The sequence below is a fragment of the Hypanus sabinus genome, chromosome 15 (genome assembly GCF_030144855.1).
Source record: "Hypanus sabinus isolate sHypSab1 chromosome 15, sHypSab1.hap1, whole genome shotgun sequence".
Classification (NCBI taxonomy): Eukaryota; Metazoa; Chordata; class Chondrichthyes; order Myliobatiformes; family Dasyatidae; genus Hypanus; species Hypanus sabinus.
This window is the reverse complement of record NC_082720.1, coordinates 68477014-68486743: the sequence shown is the minus strand read 5'-3', so window position 1 is coordinate 68486743 and position 9730 is coordinate 68477014. Positions and strand designations below refer to the sequence as shown.

The window sequence follows — 9730 nt, the reverse complement described above, 5'->3', positions numbered from 1 at the left end:
TTTAAACTAAGTCAAGATACTATTAACATGGTAATTTTACATTTTAAAATCAAGTCTATAAATGAAGATTTAAAAGTAATACAAACTAACAAACGAACAATAGAAAATGACTTACTTCTCTCCCTGAAGGCAGCTGCTTCTCATTCACTTGAAAGGACTGCCGCTCGTTTCGGGTTAAATTCGGCACTTGCTCCTGGGCAAATTTCCTAGCAAAACTGCAGACCACTGTACTGACATTACGCGCTCTACGAGGAGCCCACCAGAACAGCACGTATACAGCTACAGCCGGCGAGGATTCACTCGTTACCGTCCACTTCAGTTCGCAACAACACGATCACTCGACTCGGGGAGGGAGATGCCCTTTGCCTTTTCCAACATTGTAATATTTCATACAACACGACTTGCCGGAACACCGGTGCAAACAAACATCGCGTGTGTAATGCACCTGTTTTTTCTGACTCAGGTCTCTGAACAGTACCACATCGTATTCCCAAGCGGCAATATGCATTAACGTAATGTAGACTTCAAAAGAGATCCTTAATCACATATAAGTTGGGTTTATTTACGATCTCCCGTTCGTTCCATTGTGCCCGTCGCTTGCCTTAATTTGAAGTAACAATGGTCCACACCCCAAAAGGACGAACAAATGCAGCAAAAAGCACTCTCACAACAATTCCGGCTTCCCCATACAATAGAAGATGAACGACAAAATCACAGTCTGCACTCAGCTGCTACCTGTTCCTGCGGACACGTTTGCAACAGCCACCGGAGTTCAGCTTTCTGGGAGGAGTTACGGACAAGCTGCTACAACTGGAGCTGGATGCACGTGGCGCCAGGAGATGAAAATTATCTCGCGAGATGTCATTGAGCAAGAGGCGTGGCTTACATTGTGTCAATCAAAGTACGTCAGACTATTTTTGTGACGTGCCCTCTTGCGTTTTTGCGGGATATGCTAGTATTTCATTAAACATATCCGGCGCATTGCCTAAAAAATATACTACACGGCCACTTTTGATGCTTCTCAAATTTTCTCTACGGTTCTCTTTCGGTCGTGCTCAGTCGTCAGGTGTCCAGCTACTACCGAACGTCCCACCTTCTTGTGAATAATCAACCAATGCAAAAGAAGAAAAACTCGTAACAAATACGGTGATTGGACAAAAAGACTGCCTATCACAAAGTACGTGACTGCACGACGTTTTCAGGTTTGATTGAGCAGTGTGACCTATCCAGTTTTCCCCTGAGCCATGTCTAAGTAAACGCTTAGCATTTTTGTCAAATATGTTTTAAAAATATTCTCTTCTGTTATTTATGTGTATTTAATTGAGCGCGGGAGAAATTCCAAATTTGGACTGATCGATTGCTCATCTCCACAGGCCGTTAACTAGAGTCTAACTCGCTCCTGCTATTTGTCCCGCCCCATTCTGCGTTTGATTGGTTTGTTTCGCAGAGGGAGCGTGGTAATTGGAGCTTGGCTCCGTCAGTCGGTTGGTGTGGGTGTCGGTGTTTGGTGCGCGGGGCGCTGCGGCCTGTTCTGGTTTGTTGTCATGTAGCTTGTGGACTTTTCACTGAGACTGAGCTTCTGATGGTGAACCTGGGACTGGGTGAGAGACCTTGGGAAGATGATCATAGAGAATCTGGACGCTTTCAGATCTTGGTTGTCAAGGGCATTGGACCCTATGTGAGTATTATTCTAAGCTCATTCAAATATTCTGGGGGGGCGTGTGCAGTCTTTTTTGGGAGGGGGCGGTGATTGGGGGCGCGGTGGGTACTTTTTTTAGGCCCTGCGTCTGCCACATGAGGCAGGCTTGCAAGGCCACACGTTTCTTCTGCTTGGTTACCTCGATTAAAACCAGACAGAATAATATCGCCTATTGCGATCTCTTTGAAGACTTTTTCCTCTGATGTATTAACTCCTTGGAAACAGATATTCTGCATTACTTCTATGAATCAAAACTCTTTCAACTTTCTACTTAAGAATATAACTCGCCTTGTAAATTAGACTTAGAAGTCAGTTTACTTTCCTCAATTTGTGGATAAATCGATTTAACTGACTTTGCTTGGGTTTTCTAAGTGTCTTTCGCTTTGTTTTCTAACATTTCCTTTTCTGGAGTGTATTTTAAGTGCAGGCTTCTTGTCATAATAACCAAAAGTTGAATATAGGGATTTGAAGAACTGACCGAAGCCATGAATAAAATCAATATTCTGCAATTGATAGCTTTGGAATAAATAGAATGTAATTGTTAATCATTGTCTGCAGGATAGGCCTTCAATACCTCTTTATTCATCTTCTGGTCAAGTAGCTGTGTTTGAGCACGTCAATAACACATGCATGCATGCATCTTTGTCACCAATGTCGTTAAATCAATTATCTTGTCACTAAAGGTGGGATTTTGCAGTATCTTAAATTTCATATGGAGAGTGATTAAATTTTTGAGATGTACTTATTTATTCGTGTGATGTTCTAAAATTGCCATTTCAACAAAAAGTATGACTAGTTCTTACAGTTTCTTCAAATATTAGGCTAACTACAATATATATTTGGATGAATTTATAGTATTAAATGTGTGTCTGCTTTTATCAGAGTATTTGTCACACAAACTGTAATATGCAATCTGGAAGGTTATCTGAGCATTATTTTTTTCAATTGTGAAGATGGGAAATTCACAGTGCCTTTATCTATTAACTACTTTTACCTTCTCAGCTGAATTCCAATAAAAGCCAGACTGTTTATTTACTGTAAGTATGGATGATGCGAAGGTTAATGGAATAGATGAATGGAAATAGGGAATTGTACACCTAATTTTGTGAACTTATGCAAAAATTCTAATGTTATTTCAGTATAAGCTTATTGGGAACAGTGGCATAGGAAATCTGCTATTATATGTTAGTGTTTGTGGATCTTCATACACATTTTCAGTGATTAGTTTTATAATAATTGTCTCTCTAGTATGTTTTTTGAGCAACAAAAGTAATTAGTTTTAATTCCTATTGTTTGATATTATCAAAATTCAACAACAACGACAACTTTTGTATGATACATTTAACACAGTAAATATATCCCAGGTACTTTGAGAAAGCAATAACCAGTTAATTTGCCTTGCAGAGAAAGATTGAGGTTAATGAGCACAATCTAGTCAAAACGTATAAGATGAGGAATTTCTTAAATGATTGAAGAGATTAGACTTTGGTAACTGACATCTTAAGAGTATCAAGAGGTCAGCTTTTTCACGGGAGCACTTGAGTAGATGTGCAAGTGGAGGATGCTACCAGAGGCACTGGATGTAATTTGACAACACATGATTTTGTAATCACCCTGATCTCACCTAACGCTGATGAGTGAAAGCCAGTCCAAACACTGGCACACACAGACTAACAAAACTCCAGTTATTTTCCTGGGCACCTTGATGGCACTTTCATATCTCAACACAATACTGGAGTTTGATGTAATGTCAAAGCTGCTGTCCTAATATGCCAAGCTGTCAGGTGATCATTACAATATCTTTTTGTACTGGACAACTAATCTGGAGATGATGAGTTTAATTCTTGCCATAGCTTGGTACTGGGGTGGGGTTGGGGCTTGTCAGTAAAATGCCACAAAATTGCAGCTTGCTTTAAAGTGCACACAGAAAGAAAAAAAATTCAGATACTTCCCATTGTCCTTTACTTTTTATGATGAATATTGATACATTTGTGGAAAATTGAACTGGGAATTGTCGTTTAGTTATGCATTTTATTAGTCTTTCATTAAAAGATGTGCACTTGTACCGAAGTATACGGATTACTTTCAATTTGACTTTTACTCTCTGACAGTGTAATACAGGTGTTGTTATGGTTAATTTGTTTTTATATAGCTTAGACTATATTCTGATTGCTATTCGGTCATTCTCACTGCATAGAATGTGTGTGGATGGAATGAGGTGAGAATTATGTTGGGTTTTTTTGACTATCTTGCGGAATTGCTAATTGATAGGTTCTGGTCAAGCACAATCATTGGGTACTAGATGAAATTGTTCAACAGTTGTCATACGTAGAAGGCCATTCCAGGTTTGTAAGGTTAACTAAACTTCAAATTGTAAACTCAATTTTTTTTATCACTGTTTTACTCAGAGAATTTTTTTTTTGTAGTTATACCTGCATGTGAAGTTTGAATATTCCATATTGTTTAGTTAGGACATGCTGCTATTCAGGATTATAAACATTCTCATTCTAATTGTTAATTATTTCAATTTTGAAAATGTTGTAGAGTAACGTCCTATCTAAATTATGATATATCTTGGATCTCAATATTCCATATAGAAAATATTCAATGTTGCATATTTGTATCTATACTATTCTGAAGTTTGTTTTGCTGTACTTTCAGTGTTTTCCTTATTGTTTATCAGAGTTTGTGGGGTTTATATTAATGTGGCTTTATTATAGGAATTGTATTCCAAAAAAAGCTGTGGATTTAAAAGAACATCTGAAACCTGACCAGGAAGAGGCTAGTCAGCACTTTAGACCTACTCTGCCTTTCAATCATGGTTGATCTAATCTTGCCCTCAAAGTGACTTTACCACTCTCTTCCTTTTGCCTTTTGGCTTCCTTATTGTTCGGATGTGTGTCAGTTTCTCCCTTGAATTTATTCCATGACTATGCCTCCACAATTGTGTGGGGTTGCGATTCTCAGACAATTGTAGTCCTCTGAGAGCAGAAATATTTGCTCATCTTTGTCTTAAATTTGCAAACCCTTGCCCAAAAACAGTGCCCTTAGGTTCTGGAAACTTATGCCATCTCCAACGGGATCCCACCACCAAGCACGTCATTCCCTCCCCCTCCCACTTTCTGCTTTCTGCAGGGATTGCTCCATATGCGACTCCCCTGTTCATTCGTCCCTCTCCACTGATCTCCCTTCTGGCACTTATCCTTGCAAGCCGAACAAGTGCTTCACGTGCCCTGCACCTCCTCCCTCGCTACCATTCAGGGCTTCAAACACTCCTTCCAGGTGAGGTAACACTTCACCTGTGAGTCTGTTGGGGTCATATACTGTGTCCAGTGCTCCCTGTGTGGCCCCCTGTATATTGGTGAGACTGACGTAGATTGAGAGACTGCTTCACCGAGCACCTATGCTCCATCCACTAGAAAAAGCGTGGTCTCCCAGTGGCCACCCATTTTGATTCCACTCTCCTTTCCAATTCTGACATGTCCATCCATGCTCTCCTCCAGTGTCATGACGAGGCCACACTTGGGTTGGAGGAACAACACCTAGGTAGCCTCCAACCTGATGGCAAGAACATAGATTTCTTGAACTTCCGGTAATGCACCCTCCCTCTCCACCATTCCCATACCCTTTTCTCTTTCTCACCTTATTTCCTTGCCCACCCATCACCTCCCTCTGGTGCTCCTTTTCTTTCTTTCTTCCATGGCCTTCTGTCCTCTTCTATAATACTCCCCCTTCTCCAACCCTTTCACCAATCACCTTCCCAGCTCTTTAATTTATCCCTCCCCCTTCAGGTTTCACCTATCACCTTGTGTTCCTCTCTCCCTTCCAACCTGTCTTTTAAATCTACTCAGCTTTTTTTTCTCCTCTCCTGTCCCTTCACCGTCGAGTGTACTCTTTTTCATAGATGCTGCCTGGCCTGCTGAGTTCCTCCAGCATTTTGTGTGTGTTGCCATTGTAAATATTGTATATTTGAATAAGATAATCTCTCATTGTTTTAAATTACACTTTCGCTCAGATCCAACTTGCTCAAGTATATCAGTCCTAATTCTGGTAATCTAAGATAAGTATTATACAGTGGAGTGTAAAGTTGCATCAAAGTTGTCTAACCTTTATATTCCATATCCCTCACACTAAAAGCCAACGTTCTATTCATCTTCCTTATTGCTGTCTCTGCAAGTTGTCCCTTTGTGTTTCATTCATTAGGATTCCCAGATTTCCTCTGCAGCATGACATAGTCCCATGTCAAATGTATCTTTCTTTCTCCAGAGTGGTGAACCACATTTCCCCCACTATTGTTTACATTCTGCTAAATCCTCAACTGAGCATTTTACTGATCCGTATCCCCTTGCAAGCACTTACAGCTTGCTAACCAACTTGTCTATGTTGTCAGCAAATTCTTTTACAGAAGACTTGGCTCCTTCATCCAAGTCACTGATATATATTGTAAATAGATGAGGCCCCAGCACTGATCCTTCTAGAACCTCCCTGGTTACTGATTGACAAGCTGAAAATGACCTATTATCTTTGTCTTCTGTTAGCCAGTTGTCTGACTCTGCCAATATTTTACCCCAACCCCAATACAAAACAACAAATATATAAATGAAAGCATTGAACTTGTAAAGAATTTCCGTGATGTAGTTAAACTGTTGTCAAAAACTTATTTTATGATGTATTTCAGAGAACAAAATCTACTATTGTTTGTGTAGTCCAAATTTCTATGCAATTTCCACTCTGCATTGAATATTGACACTTATTTGCCTTGAAGTGCTGGGCAAATCACTTTGTATCTCAACAAAGTGAGGCATTTCAAAATTACCTCAGCACCTTTGCAGAAATTCAGGCATGGGAAATAGATGCTTGCCTTGTCAAAAATGGTATCGGCTGAAATGAGTAAAAGATGCCAGTGACTTTGAATTTATGGAATTTCATTGTCCTCTTGGGTGATGGACTTCAGATTATAGCCTTTTTTTAGGAAAAAGTCACGTTACCATTAGTTCTCCTGGTAACCATTTTAAATCCATGACTGCAGGGTACTAATCTCCCTGAGCAGTTAATGAGGATGGATGCCGTATATGCAAAAAAAAATTCCTGTATGGATGTTACTCTAGATATTCAAATAGAAATGAATGCATTAATAGAAGTTCTAATATCAAAATAGCCTTCCGTTTGCAACGATGATAAAAGTGAGGTTGAGGGGATGGTGCTAGTAGCTGATTGCAGGCTTAATATTACAAAGTGCTTGAGGCGTTGATGATTTAAGCTTGAATGTTTTGTTCAACATGTATAGAAGAAAGAGTAGTTCAAGTATGAACCTTTATCTTGTGTTTAAGGAAGGAACTATGAACTAAAAATCTTGATCGCTCAGTGAAATTTTATTCGAGGAAGTGAAGTTCAGCTATTATGTAAAAAGTGAAGAACTAGGTACAGAATGCTTCTATAAGCAGTGATGCAATTTTTGTTTTGCAGCAAGGGCCAGGTCGAAAGTATAAATTTAGAAAATAAATTTCTAAACAGCATCTTGTTTCTATTATTCCAGTTGCAGTCCAATTTTGTGCAGTTTTGTTTGGAATTTTGCCTACTTGTTCAGTGACTCCACTCATCTCAGTGTAGAGAAAATGGTCAAGTTTCAGACATGTATCCGATTATTTAATGTGTAGAATTATTTAGTTAAGTTTTTTTCACTTTTTTTTTATTATTGATTTAATAGTAACAATGTTTAGTTGTGTTTGTCAATGTATGAGAGTGTTGGAGAGTTTTTTGGTGAGTGGTAAGCCTTTAAGGGATTAGAAGTGGGGGGGGGGGGAGGTATGTGGCTAGCTGAGCTGTCATAGATGTATGGGTTCAAGTTTTAATATTAAAGGTGGCCAGGACAGGCAACAAAAATTGCCCTTCATTGCCCAAGTGGATTTTTTTTTTGGGGTGGGGGAGAGTTCTAGAAGAATATTACTTTTAATGTGCTGTTTTGACCTGCATCTCTGCACTCTTTGGAGAGTAGCAAATGCAAGCAGCTTATTGAAGTAGGCTGTGCCAATCTGTCTTAATGGAAGTTGTTCAGTTTGAATATAGTATGTTATAGTTTAAGGCTCAGTCATTAGAATGGAACTTTTAATGTTCATATGGAGAATGGGAAGACTAATCATTCCAGTTTGCACTTTGTATCTTGGCTTTTAAATCTTGCTTGTTTCTGTATTTGGAGGCAAATGGTACATAATTTAAGGTAATTCATAAGATCAGAAGGTATAAAAAAACAATTGAAATCCCTTTAGTAAATTAAGCCATTGATTCCACGTATTAATTAAGAACGCAATGGAAAATTCAATAGGTTCTTTTGTGTGCATATGGGAGGTGGAGAGAACAGCATACAGTGTTTCTGTCAAGGGGTGATGCTGTTTCTGGCTTGGGTTCGTCAAAGCTTGTAAGTTACTTTGTTGGCTGGAAAGTTATTACATTTTCTTGTTAATGTGGATTAAACTGTGGCTTTATCCTCCATAAGCAGTATGCGGCAGAGGTGACATTGTAATCATTGCTGGCTGGACAATTTTATAAATTTTGTGACACCCACTTATATTGAGAATCTAGAATATCTGTTTCATTGGAACTTTGCTCTACACTCAGTGTTCACTTTATTAGGTACACCTGTACACCTGCTTGTTAATGCAAATATCTAATCAGCCAATCATGTGTCAGCAACTCAATGTATTAAAGCAAGGAGACCTGGTCAAGAGCAACACACAAAAAATGCTGGAGGATGGAAAAGGGTAAACAGTGGACATTTTGGGCCAAGACCCCGCAACAGGACTGCGGGGGAAGGGGACATGAGAAGTCTCTAAGAATGTGGGTGGAGGGGAGGAAGAAGTACAAGGTGATAAGTGATTCTAGGAGGGGAAGGGGGTGAAGTAATGAGCTGGAAAGTTGATTGGTGAAAGTGTCACCTCACATGGAAGGACTTTCGGACACTACATGAGGGAGGGGTTGTAGGGGCATATGTGGCACTTGTTTCACTTGCAAGTATCAGGAGGTAGATCGATGGGGAGGAGTGAGTGGATAAGTGAGTTGAGTAGGGAGGGAACCCTGTGAAAAGTGGGAAGAAGGAAACTTGTGCTCGGTGGTGGGATCCTGTTAGTGCGGAAGTTACAGAGAATTATGTACTGTGTGTGGAAGCTTGTGGGGTGGTAGGTGAGGACACAAACCCTTTTCCTAGTGTGGTGGCAGAAGGATGGAGTGAGGGCAGACATGCGTGAAATGGAAATGTAGGTGAGGGCAGTGTTGATAGTGGAAGAAAGAAGGAAGAGGATGTGTCATTAGTTCTGGAATGATGCAGTTGAAATGGAGGAACGGAGAGAAGGTGATGACATTTTTTCCAATTGACAGCATGGGAAGAAGAGGTATAGTAGCTGTGAAAATCAGTGGGTTTATTAATGTAGGAAAAGTAGGGGAGCAATACTGGTGTAGTCTTGGAATATGGATTGTTCCACGTAGCTTACAAAAAGGCAAACATAGCTGGGACCCATGCAAGTGCCCATAGCTCCACCTTTCCAGCATCTGTAGGTTTTCTTGTGTTTGTATTTTTCTTGTCTTCTTGTAGTTCAGACCAAGTATCAGAATGGGGAAGAAATGTGACCTAAGTGACTTTGACCATCAAATAATTGTTGGTGCCACAAGAGCTGGTTTGCATATCTCTGAAACTGCTGATCTCCTGGGATTTTCACACACAACAGTCCCTAGAATTCACAGAGAATAGCGCAAAAAACAAAAAAACAAAAAAATCCAGTGAGCAGCAATTCAATGGATGAAAATGCCTTCTTAATGAAATAGATCAGGGAAGAATGGCCATACTAGTTCAATCTGACAGGAAGGCAACATGCTTTCTGGCAAAGGTGTACTTTGAATGTGGGAGGCCTTCTAAAATGAAAATTTGAGAGTAGAAAGCTTGTATATGCCTGTCAGAACAAAAGATAAAGATAGGAAGTGTAGGGAACCGAGTTATTGAGGTCCTGGTTAAGAGAAAAAAAAGATGCATCACAGGTATAG

General features: G+C 39.8%; 1 protein-coding gene across 2 annotated transcripts in view; it reads left to right on the top strand.

Moving 5' to 3' along the window:
* The first annotated feature begins 1217 nt into the window (after positions 1-1217).
* rbm27 (RNA binding motif protein 27) overlaps positions 1218-9730 on the top strand; it is a 139869-nt gene continuing 131356 nt past the window's right edge. Inside the window, exon 1 of one of the 2 annotated variants that reach the window (XM_059990488.1) lies at positions 1218-1678. In XM_059990488.1, the coding sequence (XP_059846471.1) occupies positions 1620-1678 (59 nt within the window). In that variant the 5' untranslated portion in view covers positions 1218-1619. The remainder of the gene's footprint in view (positions 1679-9730) is intronic. The other variant, XM_059990487.1, reaches the window with a different exon arrangement.